The sequence below is a fragment of the Varroa destructor genome, unplaced genomic scaffold (genome assembly GCF_002443255.2).
Source record: "Varroa destructor unplaced genomic scaffold, Vdes_3.0 BEIS01000007.1, whole genome shotgun sequence".
Lineage (NCBI taxonomy): Eukaryota > Metazoa > Arthropoda > Arachnida > Mesostigmata > Varroidae > Varroa > Varroa destructor.
Window position 1 is genome coordinate 2,049,034 of NW_019211460.1, and position 16,366 is coordinate 2,065,399.

Sequence of the window (16,366 nt, forward strand, 5' to 3'; positions counted from 1 at the left end):
CTGTAACTGGGTTTGGAACTTTCGGCCCCTGCCTTAACATCATGGTTAATTTAGTCGGGCCAAGATCAGATGTTGAAAATGATCAAACTCTTATAAATAATTTTTTTCGGGTTCGAAGCCAATCATTCTAGTAGCAAACGTACCGTCCTAGAGCCATTGTCGGGAACGGCACTTTATGTAGAAGTAAAAGCTTGTGTATAATATGAAAGATGTGCAGATGATTCCAGGCACCTGCTTTCGTTCGAAATTAATTGCATATAACGTTATGCTACACCATGCCTGCTTTGTGTCCTACATATCCCATTGTGTAAATAAAAATAACTTCAATTGAACTCGTTTCAAAATAGAAACTTACACGTACGCCAACCACCTTTGTCGATGTCAAGCGTGAGCTATGGCTACTCGTTGTGTCCTTTAACCCAAATATTCTAAAGTTTTTCTTTTATGCACATGTCTTCGCCATTTGATATAATAGAACTAAGTCACAACACCAAAAAGCCACAGTTTGTAGATTTCAGCAAGATACTATACTTTATAGTGAAAAACGCGATGTTGCTATATCTATTATAACTGCAGTTTGTTTCAGTACTTTTCGCTCTTGTTAGTGATTATTATAGTACAGTTAGTTTCACACGGTAAACCCTGTGTGCACCTTGTTTGACCATCTTGTATCACTACTTTGCTCAAAAACCTTTATAACTATACTGAAGTTTACCCGGCGTTGATAAAATAGCAGACTTGATTTTCTATACACGCTCGAGGCAGTGGTTTATTTTGTGCAAATACCTATTTTAGTAGGCAATATCCGTCATATCACTAGGAGAACAATCTGGACATTTTGAACAAAAGTCATACGTCGGAGTTCAGCGGCCCTTTGATGGAGCAATACGATGCTGCTGAGTTCCAGCGCTTCTAAAGGACCGAAATTTAACTATGATGCAACATTATTTGAAGGAAAGCCACAAAAATGACTCATGCAACTCAACAACTAGCAAGATTAGTTTTCACTAAAGCGAAGTTCAAAAGGGTATATTATTTCAGTTTACCCAAAATCAGAAACATCTCCTTTCTTTATGTGGATTATATAAATGAATAGGATAACACGGTAACTGCTCGCTTTGTCGTTCGTTTGACTTGATACGTCTTAGGCGTTGTTGTTTCTCCTGTATCAAACCTTTATCATCTCATATACGTTTCATATTATTAATATTTTGTTCGATAATGTATGCGTCTCAGAATGAGTGACGCTTAAGCGTTTTGGCTTATTATGGGTCTTCACATCCTTCCAACGTCTACCTCCTTCGAGCTGAATACTGGAATAGGCCCTAGCAAATACAGATTGTCAACCACTTGGCCAAACGATTCAGGTACACGTGGCATTTAAGGTAGGATTTGCAAAGGCTCTATTTCTGAGGTGACATAGATCAAAGCCGACCTAATGATTTTCTTCTATGTTCGTGCTGGTAATTCCACCGCGTTGGAGTCAAATACGACTGATTGACGAGGCACGGCATAACTAGCTGTCTTACCTACTAGTGACATATTTTCGCAATACGACGATCTTCAACATTGTTATGGAAGACTTTTAAAGTCTGTTAAAATTTTCCGTAAACCATGCTTCGAGAATTCATTGACTGTTCCACCAACGAAATCGGAAGCTACTAAGACTTGGCACTGAAGACGCACCCTTGATAACGAATCGGTTTTAACAGATCGTTTGTGTTTGCAACATTACTTATGAGCACGGTCATTATTTTTACTATGTTATGATGTATCGTTTCATCGCGATCTATTACGAGCGCTGCATGTTGTCGGAGGTCACTACGAGAGGTACAAGGTACAAGCGGACAGCGAACAGTCAACGGTCGCTAACGAAACGATGATCAGAAGAATATAATAATAAAGCAACGGTAATTATCTTTTCTGCGAAAAAAAGAGCGCAAAGTTGTTTCCTTCTTTGCCTATCCAAAATGGATCTGTTTATGTCCAGTGTTGAAAGTGCCTATGGATCTATATGTTTAGTTGTGTAGGCGTTTGTGTGTCGTATTGTAGTCGCGTATCCATTTGCAAAATGCATTACAGTTATCACTTTTATTCGCATTTCCAGCACGTCTCCCATAATTTCCACTTACTTCGACTTCTTGGCCAGTTTATTGGGTGGCAGATGTTAATACCACCTTCCTTATGTTTACCCTTCCGTTTCTGCTGGTTTTTGTTCCTTGCTCCATGGAGCACAGGGCGTATTTGAGACAAACCTTAGCGAACGTAGTTTGTCTTCGGGCGAAGTCCAGCATACGTTAAATACAGTATGATAATAGCGCTAAGAGATAGCGGCCCTTGCGTTTGATGACGGTGTAGCGTAATAAAATACTCCAACAATACCTGATTGGCTGTTAAGAACTGATCTTCAAGCATTCACAAAAGCTTCTGCTCATGTTTTCCAAAAGAAATTGGTCGAATTAATGAAACAGATACTGTCGAACAGCCACGGCTCCTGTCGATGTCACATTTCCGTACACGAACCTCGCTCTTGTGGCATTGTATATTGTCTATATATATATATATATATATATATATATATATACATTAGCGCAGGTGAACTGCTGATTTAGTACATCATTTATTTATATGCCTGTACAGGAATGAAAATACTCGATTTCCATGTGCCGAGAACGACATCGCTGACGTACGTGTTTCTATAAAGTAACTGTTGTCAGTATTGGTTGTAATACGACCGATATTTACTACTAGGAATAGTTTTGGATCGTCAAGAATTGCCCTTCGGGTTTTCGAGCTTTTTCTATTTAATACTTAGTGTCTCTTTCCTTATTCGAGATGGACAAAACATTTTTTTACTCGGCGAAGGGCCCTCCCCATGCGTCAAACGTCTCGCTAATCAGCTATAAACTCTGTGGACTCGGCTGAAGCACCAAAAGCAACCCCTTCGGCATAATGTCAGTGCGCGGTATAAATCGTGTGGCCCTTTTATCCTTTCCATGACACTTCCATTAACGGTACCAGCGCGGGTTCGTGTATTGGTACGTTGGAAATGTGATGCAAATAGCGTCGCTTTTAGCAGCCGAAAGCTGCAAATCTATTTTAACTCAGTCGTTGTAGGTAGCCGCTTGGCCTTGCCGCTGCAATACCCAGGGGGGGGGGTCACGGGCTCTGATTTGAGCTTAAGGATTGCACTTGTCGAGTGAACAGTCCGCTCAGGAGCGTCTTCGTCGTTCGCGGCAATAACCTACGTTGCTTTTTAGCTCGCGTGTCCACCAATTTCAGTGGACCATTTCCATGATTTATCAAAGATCAACTAGTTCGACTTTTCCAAATTTTAGTAGGTCCCGTAGCTACCTAAGAAGCCCATCCCATCGATACGACACCCCTATCCGATAATTGCCATCACCTAAAATGGACGGATTCCGACTTTGATGTTAGCTGCGGAAATGAACGATTTACAACCATTTGCTTCATGCTTATATGAGTGGGATTACCATAGCGGCTCATAGCTTCGGGCTCTGGAATCTTTTTGAACACTTCTACAGGAAGAGTCATAAGGTGCGCGCTCGGCCTCCTGGTAGCCACCCAGCTTCGAAATGTATGTCTTCTAGCATTGTTGGTATGTGATAGCACCTTTGCCCCTTTTAAGGTAGGCCACATGTTTTTATATATCCGTTAGCGATGTATCCAACCTATTCTAAAACATAATGCCATTCTAATTCATTACTGTATTGAGCTCAGATCCTTTGCACTTAGTACAACATACAAAAGTATGAGCCACAGCACCACATATATCGACCAAGTTTTAGTCAGCAGCCACAATATACAACATTACAGCTATTATAGTTGTCAAAATGAAAGCACAGATGGAGTCACGGCAGCCATAGACGCTAATTACTAAAAAAAACGAGTTATTTACGAGCATGTCCTGCGTCGTGGAAGTACTGGCTTACGCTTTCTTGATTAGAGCTACCCGTCACACTATCGGGTTAAACATATATATCCGATAAATTATCAAAGTAATGCTAGTGAAGTAAGTTCCCCTTTTGAGTCGCAAAAGATGAAACACTATACTGAGGTGGAGAAAGCCGTTGTGATTTTACTTTCAAGTTGACGCGTTCTACATTACATCACTGCAATTCGACCCACAATATCTATAGATTACTGGGGCTATGCTACGAATATTGTACGGACCCCTAATAGTTCAAAATATTACTTATGATGAAATGTTTATGTTTTTTAACTAGATCTTCGTTTTAGCGGCCCTCTTAATGACTTTAGATGTAATTAACTCCAGCTCATATATCGAGGTCACGATATGTTGATTTACGTGGGCGGAGCAAATGGACGTACATTTGCATATCTCTGCTGCTCGGGGGATAGTCAGGCCAGAATATATCTAGTTCGCCTATAGATAAGCGTCTTTATTCTTCTTTTGACAATATTTTCAAACATAAAATACGTCAGAGTGCCGCGAGCCATGGGTATATTAAGACTTAGGTACAGAAGGCGACGCAACGAACGATTGCAACAGCTGTTATGTCTATACATGAGCAGTGTTCGTCTATGTGTGTAAGCACAACGTATGACCGTCACACTGTCAGAGCTGGGTAAGTAACGACATGCAGCATGTGCACGGTAAATAACAGCTGCCAGTAGCTGTTCACAGATCCGTACCAGTTAAGTCAGCCTACGCAAACCAAAACAAAAAGGCCCTTTTTCAGCTTGCCCTTCAAATATCATGGCAATGATGATAGTGATGCCGCTTATGCCAGCAGAAATGCAGGTGAATTCTCGCAGGAATGAATGGACGGGCGGCTGGTGGCTCACAACGGTCTGCTCCCTATATAATAAAATGTGCGCATGCGGCAAAGGGTTGATTGAACGGAAACGTAAGTGGTGAATGACATTTAGTGAATATAATCTCATGGGCAATTGCAAATAGGAACGAATGTGATCTATCTATGTGCTTCTCATATGAGCCACAATTATCGTGTATAATTTAGCAAAAAGTCTATCTTCTTATTCGAATTATAGAGGTAAATCAATGCTGGGAAAAATACTTTTTCATTGAACACGTTTAAACCATCGAGGTACTTTATGTTTTATTCGAAATGCTTTTTTAACATTCAAAGAGTGAACGATAAGCAGCGACGAAAATCGGTGTAAAATGCCTCGTCTGGCGCGAATTTTCAAAGTCATGTCTTAAAGCTTTGGAGACCAGACTCAGTTTCGTAAGGTCCCGCACTGAAAATGTTGACCTTCGTCCACACTCTTTTTGATGTTGGTATTAGACCATTTAGTAACAATGAAACATAGGCTTGGGGAGTTTAAAACGATATTTCATCAATACAGAAAAAAGAAAAAATCTCTTCAAGTCTTGTTGGCCCGACGCAGTGACATTCGAAATGACGCGTTCATCCTAAAAGTGGAGAGTGTATATGTTTCAAAAGCCGTGCAGCGAATTAGTGTTATAATTGCATTATAGTTGGTGACAAAAGACTACTTACTTGACTATTTACTTTACGAATAGTCTTTTGAATTTAGAGAATTAAAAACGATTACTTTTTGTTTGAAGTTCGTAATTAGCTTGGCTTAAAATATGCTGTTCTGTTTATTTCTCAAAAATTTTCATGTGTTATTGTCTGCAGAGCTATATGAAGTGATGCAGCTTTCTGTACCGTTTAAAAATATGCTTCTCAATATAGTGATTACGTCGGAGCAGAAGCAAGCGTACTAGGAGCAGTAGTGACGGTTACAGCGGCTATTACGAGGTGTGTTAGGCGGACATCTGCGCGAGACACCCGCAGCCAGTGTTCGACTTATTTCCATCACAGACATTGTTACCTAATCGCTAGTTTGTATACGATTTTGTCCGAATAGTAGGGGTAAAGGGAATCTCTGCTTGATGATGAGGCACGGCTTACGCTTGTTTTTTTATCTAATTGCTATATTCTTCACTAGAGCTTAATTAAGAATTTCAGTTTGTCCTATATTTTCACCAAAGTTGTTAGCCAACACAAAGTCGTCAAGCTACGCAAGCTAATCCTTTGGCAAGCATATCCGATCTGAAAGAACGAACTAGTTTTGACAAGAGACTTACCATTAAATGTTTTTACGTCTTTCAGGTACTATGTTGTACGAGTGAGTCTAAACTAGGAGATACTAAACTGTTTCTAAACTGAAACTAAAAAAAACTATATATTTTTAAATCCTCAATCGATTTATAGCCTTCTGCTATTTAAATGATAATATAGCCCTTTTTTTTTGAATAATAACCTTTGCTCGAAAAGTATGCGTCAAAACAGTATATGTATGAAGTTTCAAAACGATATTTTTATACCAAATTCTGACGATTTTTATATAGAGGAATCAATTGTCAAGGTCTTGAAAAAAGAAACCTATAGGAGCAAAGTCTGTTGAGGTCCACACGTACATGATTCGAGGCCTCGCCAGTTGCAACTGCGGCATTTTCGCCACCATACTTTAGGTCAGGCAATAGGGGTGGTTTAGCCCTATTCGATACTCCTTGCTGTTTGATACCTAGTTCTTTCTTCACCTGGTCCTATTGTGTAAAGTTTAGTCATAATCAACATACCACAACTTATGCAGCTGTAATAAATGATAAGTGCAATAGACACCATAAGGCAGCTGTAACGATTAACGAGTATGGTATTTTTATGTACACCAAAACTGACTGTACATAAATACTAGCTCTTAAGCTTCAGCTGAATAAGTTTTGCCACAACTCTGTTGTATAAGTTTGCACGAAGACGAATTTTTAAATTAAAGACGAATTTTTTTGTTTGAACTAAAATTTTTGAATCAATGGTTCACCGTGCTTTCTTTAGTAAGTAGGGATTTTATTGAATACAAGGTTTTTACGGCAAGTTCTTTCGGTCTCTGTAACATCAAGACGAAGCTTATATTTGTGAATGGCTCAAACACTCTGATCTTGCATAGTCCATTACAAGTCGTCTGCTAAAAGTTTACGTGACCACATTTGAATGAACGCTTTCAGATTCCGACGAGTACAAACGCGTTTCGAAAACAAAAAACGCACCACGAAATGTCGCACTCGTGCAAAATAACGCACCATTTTAAAATTTAGGGTTGACCCTTCTTCCAGTTCATACTGACTGACCTAATACCAAATCCTTTGTGACATCATCGTCGGCCTTTCTATCCTTCTTTATTATTCTACGTTATTTATACTGTTTTGCAGCTTATCACAGTCCTTGCTTGAAAAATACTGCCATGATGAGTACTGGTGCCTTACTCTCTAATATAATAATCCATGTTTCGCATTTATATATCGCTCTGTACCAAAAATAACAATAAAATATTATTTTACATAACCAAGTGATAAGGGTAGGAGTGTTGCTATATGTGATGTATACATTACAATCATGATAAAAGATATAATAGGCTATAAAAGATATAGTAGATATTTAGGTAGCGTCTTGTATCATCATGCGCATTCAATCGACATTTATTCAGTTGAAGCTGCGCTAGTTCCTCGAAAAAAAACCATTTAGACAATGTGCGTTTCTAATACCTGGACATACGTATGATCAGTTTGGCAAACGAGTTCATTAAGTTTTTGATAAGTCCTACACATTCATAATACTATACACTACCCAGTGTCTCAATGTACTTTAAGCCTCGACTACCATGCACAGTAAAGATTAAAGTCGGTTGGATTTTGGTACAAAGCATAAAAAAATTTTGACGCTTTCCCAGAAATGTGCAACGATCATGTTTCCGAATATACTGGTGTATGAGCGTTGTTGCAACCAAATTAGATTTGCTAAATGCGAAATAGAACTGAAATACATATACATTTTCACTCTTCGGTGGAAGCGTTCACTCCTGAGTTTAGCCTGTGGATATACGCAGGACACATTATCAAAAAATGACCTCGCTTTTCGATGGAAGTACTCATATTGCCATTGTAATGGCAGACCGTGTTAATACTGCATTGGTATTACGGTTGTTAGAAGGCCGCGACCAACCTTATTTCACGAGGATTAGTAAATCTAAGATAGATTGCATACAATTTGTGTGATACCAGCGGAGGGAAGGCGATAATCGTAAATGAGTAGGTGGTCTAGAGTACAGTAGCCAATGGAAAACGCTAGGCGAGATTTCAACTGATATGCAAACACTTCATATGTTTTCCTTCCAAAAACTCTGTTTTCAGCAACCTCCTATATATATATATATATGGCTGAAGGAACTCTATCTTATAGCCAGAAAGGTTGCCTAGCGAGAACTGTGTAATATGCGATTGTGTAGGATTCCGACTGACGATGATCGAGATCTTTTCCGAGCTAAAGTGGCTTTGCCTCTTAGATATGAACGACTAACCCGAGGCGAGTTGCAGTATTATTGTTGCCTGTATTAAAGCGGAATTTTCGATAGATGCTAGGAATTCAAAAAAACGCGCGCAATATCTGATAGAATCTGCTCGTTCAAGAAAAGCTACGTTGGAGAGAAGCCGAAATAGGTCTTTGGCTGTCATTAACGAAATTACTTAAGCAGCTTCCTAAAGTATGTATTAATTACGAAGGTATACTTATAACATTCGTACATTAATATCATCAGGACAGTTATTTTTCCTGTACATACTGTATTGTTTACAAAATTATTACTGTTTTTAAAAAAATGCAAAAATAAAATAGTGATCAACAGAAAATAGCTTGTATGTATTGTTCGGCGTCAGTCGTGTAAGTAGACGTAATTTAACTTTCGTTGTAGTTGTCGTTATTAACGCTATCGATGATAGCATTGGCTACGATTTACCACATATACACCTGTATCAACAGTTGAGATATATTTTTTGACTTTCTGGAAGGATGGTGTAACATGAAATGCAACCACAGGTGTCTCCTTATGCTAACACGGCCCTTTGGCAACACAGATTCTCAGTGTTGTCAAAAATTTATAATAAGGAAAAGCGAACTGAATAAAAATAAAAGCCAGAAAATTAAGTAGTTAGAGTTAGTAAGTATACAGAGAGCTAAGTAAGTACATCGCTGTCTGTATGGTTGCCATGTTATTTCATAGCTCTGTTGAAGTCTATAAAGACGTACCCCAATTAGTAGGACTCGAATTGTAGTGATTCCGAACGCTTGTTCAGAATGAACAACAACCATAAATGCTAAAAACACACATAAAACAAGATACTGGTTTTTTAAACTAACGCAAAAGCGAATTATTTGGCTTACCGCTTTGTTTCCAGGATAGATTTGAATTTAATATATATCTATATATATATTAGGAATTCGGCTCTTGTATATTTCGGCCCAGCTTCAAAAGGAGTTTAGAAAATACTGTTTTGAACTTATCATTGTGGCAATAAGTTTTCTAATTTCTGCTGCTCGCTCTGCGTTTACGTAACTGAACGTTATTTTATTTTTTCGAAAAGGGATTCTGCTTCCCGATAGAGAATATTCACAGTTTATATGCTTCCATCACCTATTGGTTATAGGAAGCATTGCATGCAGTTCTCACCATCACTGAAATTTCAATTTATGGATGTCTTCTGACGTAACACTCATCGAAATAAATCAGGCTGTTTCTGTTACAATGTCATCTAGTATATACACTCTTGCGCACTCCCTGACCATACCTAGTTGAATTAGTGTAACTTTCACAGTTTTTCAATGTTACGTAGATTTGTATTTTGATATTTAACTAGAAATTATAAGATCTCCGTATACAATTGTGAAGAAGATCTTCAAGAAGATCCAAAATGGGGGCAACATATGTATGAAATAAGTGATTTTGGTAGCCGTAGCGTATAGATAAATCTCTCTGTTTTCCGTACTCCGGTGTATACATATATAGGTATGTGTTTGACGAATACGTTGTTCGTTGATGACGATATCGTTCATACTTAAGCACTACCTATATTTTCCTTTTCATTAGGATTGTTTCGCGTTAGCAAAAAGGCTGGCTCTATGTCACTCGAGCGTCACTTGCGTAGTTGACCTGTTTAGCAGACGCGCACATCTCCGCCATATTCATTAGTTTCGCCGTCATCGGTTTATTCGGTCTGACCCATTGGGTGGTTATAAGTTACTTATTTATTTTATTATTGTGGCAGCCATTGCACGAAGTTAACCCGGATATCAAAAGCAGATTTATGAATGATTACTGCGAACAGCGGAACTGGTCCACAACAAAAGCTAAGAGTTCATATATTAAAATAAACTAAAAGTTCGTTTTATAGACTATAGAAAGTCATTAATCAGCACTAAGTATTTCTTCTAATCTTACAAAGACTGCATATGGGTATTATATGCTCCAGATTTTATATTTATTATTAGACAGAAGAATTTGCAAAAAATTGACTCATCTGAAAAATGTAATAACACTTACCCACCTAGATTCGACAGTATCTTTTAGAATGACATGGTGTTAAATCGACAATATTTTTGAAAAAAATAGCTTTAGAAGCATTTTCCATAAGCTTTTGTCTTTATCAGTACGCTGCTGTCGTTTTTTTCACAAAAGCTACATCCGCAACGGTAAATTCGAGAATGTTTGTTGGCGAACAGCAAAACCGTAAGTCATTTATCCTGAAGTGCCTGTTATTCTTTCTTTAGAGCAATTGACACCATGGAGATACGACGTAGCACTAGAATGAGTAAGTCATAGCGTGTAGAAAGTAGAAAATAACAAGGGTGACATCCTTCTTGGATCTTTGGCATACTAAAACTGAATATGTAACTACAAGTAGTATTTACATCTTGTAGCGGTTGGGTATGTAAGCTGAAAAAACAGTAAACAGATGTTCCCCTTCGCTTCCGCAGCGTGCGCTGCCCTTCCGCAACATCTTTTACATAGGTTCGTAAAAGGGGGCATCGAGGTAGGCAGCATACGTTGCTAGCTAACGGTATTTCACCAATAGGGTTCGCAGCATAAAACGTACGACAGTAACATTTAACCTATTCTTCTTGTAGTTTGGTAAAACGCTTCTGAAGCAACAACGAACACACAAGCCATAGGTAGTTGTCTAGAATGCAGAGATCATGGTTTGACAGAAAAATAAAAACTCATGATTCGTCTGTCACTGTGAAATCTATAGGTATAACCTCTTGCGTAAATTGCTAATAGGTGTCTAGTACTTGTAAGACTACATTGTGTATTCTATTCATAAGATATGTACCTTTCTATTATGTTAGGGTCGTTGTTCAAATGAACACCCGAAATCCTTAGAGGGATACAGGTACCAGCATAGTTAGAAACGAATTTGAAAAAAAAGGATAGTTGTAATAGTAAACATAATAATACTGATGAGTTGATAGTGTGAGAACATTCTAAAATAAGTATATTCTACGCCAAGAGAAACTCGTATAATGTTTTTAATCTATTCAAAAAATCTCTCTGAAGGTGGCAAGATACATCTTTTATGCCAAACAAAAAGCATAATGATCTACTGCAGACGATAAAAAAAGCCTTCCAGTGTTCCTTCAGGCGGCCTTAGCTATCTGTGTCTGTAATGATCTAACGTCCAAAACAGATGACTGAAAAAGAAAAGAGCGTATTTCGGTCGTTTTAGGTTCAGCCGGCAATTTAATATCAATCAGATATTTCATCTAATTTAGGGCTCAGTTTCAAGATTTCATTTTCTTTCGTTCATCTTTCTTCTTCATTTCTTTCTTCTCAGAGTTATTGCACAAAGATATTCTAAAGCAAAAATAATCACCTAAGCTTTCTTTTGGATTTTATCAAATTATTACCGTGTTGAGGGCCGCAGCGAATTGGGTCATCAATGTTTGCGTAGACTGAGGCATAAGTTAATGATTTAGTGGTAGTGTCCTTAGACGGCGAGGTCTACAAGTAGATCTTCTTTACCTGCGAAAGAAATAGATCACACAATCCTTAGTGATGCGTCTGCGAATATTCTACAAACAAAAATATTATGAAAGTGATACAGCGAGTAATCTTTTCCTACGGCAAAGCCGGTAAAATTGATATTTTCTGCTTTTTAATTGTTCTTAAATAGAAGCTACTTATAAAATTGTATTTAATAAGAATGCCACACGAAAGTACCTTCGAAAACACAATATTCTAATTGGTTTTGATTAGGGCTGCAGTCCCTTTATTTTTTTGGTCTGTGTGCTGCTAGAGCACTCTCGTTTCGAGGGGGTCGATTTAAAATACAAGCAATTACTTCCGAAACCTGATTTATTTTCTACTAGTAAGTGGTTAATGGTAAAACGTACGACATAATGGTAATAGGATTTGATATTTTTTTAATGTGCACTCTACCTTCTGCAATGTTGTTGTCCTTGATAGTGTATTATTTATGTTAATATTCATATCATCTGGGGTTAACTGTTGCTGATGGGGTCTTTGCAAGGTTGTCATCGCGGATGCAAGATTTACATTGGCATTAGGGTTGTCGCCACCAGCTGCGCCGAGGTGATTGCTCGGCTTACCGTTCTAAAACAGTAAATCGTTAGTTAGAATACACAACGTGGCTTGAAATTAAACGGGCTCAAGGCTCCTACTTACGTCCTAAATAATAACATGTCACAAATAGACGTTCAACCTTTTCTATTTAATGACGTTTGTTGCGTAGTATGTATCGATCATGGGATCCGTTCCAGCGGCACTCGGGTGGTCCGTTGCCGGCCCCTTATTTCCAAATAAAACCTGAAACCTAGTCTCGATAGTACAACGAGATAGATATGTAAGACTGTTAAGGTTAAATATAGCTTCTGATCTTACCTTGTTGAGGATAAGATTTACGTTTTTAGTAGTCGGTGGTGGAAGCGGCCTGTTTGTGAGATGGTGATGTGGAGATAGCGTGTAATTAAGCTCGTGACCCGGGTACGTAACACCAAGGTCAACTACTGGAGCGCCCACTAGGAGCCCCCCCCCGCCCGCTGCGCGCTGGATCTCCATATACCTGTATAATGATAATAATGCCATTGGAAGCCACACTTCAACGATAAGAGTACCGTTGACTGCAAAAAACTTCCAAATATATTCATCATATATATATATATCTAGAAACTTCGTTATTGACTAATCGTTATTATAAGGTTTACGGTACGTGCTGACGCAGTAATGTCTGTTGCACCGCGGATCGCTCCTGGCACAATTTAAAAGCGATCACCAATTATTTTTGCTTTCAATTACAGATACGGACGGAACTGACATGAGCGTCTTTCTTCATTATCACCGTTTTCTCACCGTCCTTATATAATTTGAACGTCAGACTCAACAGTTAAAGAAAATTTTGTTAAGAGATTCTTCTTCTTCTTTAAACGAAACCGTTCACGTGTTGGAATGGGTAAAGGCAGTTACAAATTCTTTAGATAGAAATAGACGCTAGTATATTACACGAACTAGAAAGTATCTAAGTTAAAAAAGTTTTCTCAGCAATCCCAGGAGAAATTGATATATTTATCTATGTACCGTCTACCTATTACAACGTATCTACCCCAATACTAATCCATAATTTGTGTGTGTGTGTGTGCGCTGCCCCTCTTTGATTTTTTGTCAGCTGACAGAATCTATCTTTCTAGATGCCCTACTAATTTGACTTTTGGGAACACGTTTTTAAAAATCCGCTTTTGAACTATTCTTTGTAAAGAGCGTAATATCAATTAGCGGTTTTTGATAGTTGATAGGCTTAACTATGGAACGACTTTTATGTGAGTAAACTCAGTAGCCCCACAAAGGATTATACGAGACCCCGATTATTGCAGAACATAGAAAACATGTATTAACATCTTCTCGACAATAATATACCTCCTGTGTCTGAAAGACACAAGCAAATTTAACCTTATGTTTAGAAGCATCGTTTATCGCTTCCGCTAAGACTATCGGTCTAAAAAGTATGCTCTGACAACCTTCAAATTGCTTGCAGTAATAAATAATAGGCTTAAAAATACTTTGGCGTACACCCGCTTGTGAACATCTGCTCCAAATGATGGATATAGGAACATAATTGCTTTTTTGCATGGCAAGCTGTCATTGTGCGGTAAGCATAGTTAAACGGGTCAGCGGTCAACGCGATAGATACAATGGAATACGTCGCCACCCAGACCATGTTTACGATAGACGGGGCTAACATCAATAAATATTAACAGTTGATAGTTAGAATGATATAACGCGATAGCTGCACGATTACAATGGTATTATGTAGTAAGGCAAAACTGCAACCGGAAAGCTCTAGCGGTGTCTGAACGATTGCCCCCAAGCTATAATTAGGGTTAGGCTGGGTGTAGGACTTACTTAGGAATTACTTCCTTAACAGACTCCTTATGATGAAGCCTGTGGTCCGGTTTTGTGGCCTCCTCATTTTTATACTACTTAGAATAAAAAAAAAACTCATAACCAGATGTAGCTGTACCAACAAAACTGACTACATCGGTTCTAGTGCCGGCAGGACATATTGAAAAGATATACATCTCTTAAAACTCGCCTAGTGTAGTCCTCTGGGTCGGTGGCAAGCGCCATAAGATGTTCAGCTTTCCCTCGGCATCCGAAAATGTATCCGCCCATAAAGCCAAGCACTAGCGAACTCACAATAGCTGTTGTCACACATACCGCCAATGTCTCACCGGTATAGTCGATTGATGAGGCAGTGGCGATGTATGTTCCATCACCTAGAACAAACATATGAAACTTTGTATCTGACTCAACTAGATTCGTTATAAGCAGTCTTTGTGAAAAGACTGCTTTCAACACTCAAGTCCTATTGAAGTAAAATAGCGCCACACAATATCAATATAGTTAATTCGGACGCATTAGTGCACTTTTTAATTTATTATAAATTCATATATCAAATACGCCTCTATTATGTCGAGTCGTAGAAACGCATTAGTTGGGAACGCCTTTTCACACAAAGGTATTAATCGACTTTATATACCGTTAAGTGCTCACCAGTGGCGTGCATGAGAAGCGGGTCATCACGATCAGCTCGTCTGTTCAAAAGGTCCTGAAGATCGGCAGACATAGATGATGACGACGAGCCGTTCCCCATTGAAACTGCTGACAGAGGCGAGTCTCGATTGTTTTTCAATCGAAAGGTATCGAGCATGGTTGCTTGAGCTGTAGCAATTATCGGAGGTAACCCAAGAAGCAGCTAAAGCTAAGAACCTGTGTGAGTTGTATTGCCTACGCAGGGCAAATTTCTAATGACGGGCCCATTCAGTAACTAAGTTAACTATGATCGTTTCCAGAGGGCAGTTAACCTGACCCTTTCATCTAGAAGAGCATAAAATGATGAATTCAGTTTAGGTAACTTTATAGATAGCCTATTATGATAGTATGAAAACTAGTTCGATGTGAAAAGTTGTACACGACTTACATCCACCCCCGCACCGTTGGTCCCATCCCTCTTCGATATTTTGCACAGCTGAATGGCGGTCCTTGCCGCGCCATTTATGCGTACATTTACGCTCCGACGTGCTCCATGCGCAAAAGGGATCCTGTAAGCGCACACAGTCGCCGCAAGTTCTGGCCCGGCCACAATGGAACAGCGGGACGCCAACAACTTCCTCACGGCTTACGGCAATCAGCTTCTGTATACAATCGAAAGTTCATTCCCCTTAAGCGTGCATCATCAAAGCTAACCAACAAAAATACCCATCATATATATATATATATATATCTTACAAAGCCGTAAAAAATGAGTTAGCAATTTTTCTAAAATCTTTTTTGCAGATCACTAGGTATTTTGACTCTTCAGGGATTACGAGGTAGCCATCCTTCCCAACATAATTCAAACACATTGAAACTGTTTAAAAAATATATGTGATGGTCGGCTCATACAGGAGTGAGCAAAAAATCAGAAGCTGAAATGGGAAACACCAGCCACCAAAAGGGTTCTTTTCAGTTACCTCTAGAATAATGTACATTGTAAAAAGAAGTGTAGAGATATCTGTATGTCTCATCTTTTTTGATGTATGTATTACTCTCAAAAAGCTAGCGAAATACGCGATAGTTTTAATGACTAAGTGTCTAGCTGAACTCTTAAGATCGTCGGGTAAAGGTTCGCCATGAATAGATACAAGCTTTATGTACGACGAAAAGGATGAATTCCATTAAACCTAAAAAGGAAGCCATATTAAATGTAATTATTCTAAGTGGTGTCTGTCACCAAGAAATACCTGTTCATATGAAGATTTGTAGACGACTAGATTAGTTACCGGTTGACGGTTAGTAAAAACCTGTACGTCTTCAACGACCACTGGACCTTGATGATCTGCGGAAAGCGAAACGACGTTGATCACCTGCAAATCATTAATAATCACACTTAATAACAAAGGCTATTTTATACAAGCGTATACATACATCTTTTTTTTTTGTTAATTTATTTTTAAGGATTTAAAAAGTA

At 38.6% G+C, this 16,366-nt stretch overlaps 2 protein-coding genes across 13 annotated transcripts in view; one reads left to right on the forward strand and one right to left on the reverse strand.

The window, feature by feature from the left end:
• Positions 1 to 3,072: 3,072 nt before the first annotated feature.
• On the forward strand, positions 3,073 to 16,316 carry LOC147754185 (uncharacterized). 4 transcript variants are annotated; one of them, XR_015317427.1, is made up of 4 exons: positions 3,073 to 3,619; positions 4,725 to 4,892; positions 13,161 to 13,312; positions 14,904 to 16,316. XR_015317427.1 is itself a non-coding variant. In XM_086975358.1 (4 exons), the coding sequence occupies exons 1-3, from the start codon at positions 3,481 to 3,483 to the stop codon at positions 5,738 to 5,740; spliced, it is 396 nt and encodes a 131-aa protein (XP_086831484.1). In that variant the 5' UTR covers positions 3,073 to 3,480; the 3' UTR covers positions 5,741 to 5,774; positions 6,129 to 10,255. The 4 variants fall into 4 exon arrangements, 2 of the variants coding, with proteins under 2 accessions (XP_086831484.1, XP_086831485.1); XM_086975358.1 differs by lacking the exons at positions 13,161 to 13,312; positions 14,904 to 16,316 and adding exons at positions 5,652 to 5,774; positions 6,129 to 10,255; XR_015317428.1 differs by lacking the exon at positions 4,725 to 4,892 and adding an exon at positions 5,652 to 12,927 and having other exon boundaries at positions 3,078 to 3,619.
• Positions 6,843 to 16,366, reverse strand: part of LOC111254189 (semaphorin-1A-like) — a 32,240-nt gene continuing 22,716 nt past the window's right edge. For 7 of the 9 annotated variants that reach the window (XM_022814782.2, XM_086975310.1, XM_022814783.2 and 4 more), the window contains 7 exons: positions 16,140 to 16,262; positions 15,338 to 15,551; positions 14,911 to 15,078; positions 14,450 to 14,633; positions 12,745 to 12,925; positions 12,283 to 12,456; positions 6,843 to 11,865 (listed from right to left, as the gene is read on the reverse strand). In XM_022814782.2, the coding sequence (XP_022670517.1) occupies positions 11,845 to 11,865; positions 12,283 to 12,456; positions 12,745 to 12,925; positions 14,450 to 14,633; positions 14,911 to 15,078; positions 15,338 to 15,551; positions 16,140 to 16,262 (1,065 nt within the window). In that variant the 3' untranslated portion in view covers positions 6,843 to 11,844. The remainder of the gene's footprint in view (positions 11,866 to 12,282; positions 12,457 to 12,744; positions 12,926 to 14,449; positions 14,634 to 14,910; positions 15,079 to 15,337; positions 15,552 to 16,139; positions 16,263 to 16,366) is intronic. The other 2 variants (XR_002674960.2, XM_086975309.1) reach the window with 2 other exon arrangements.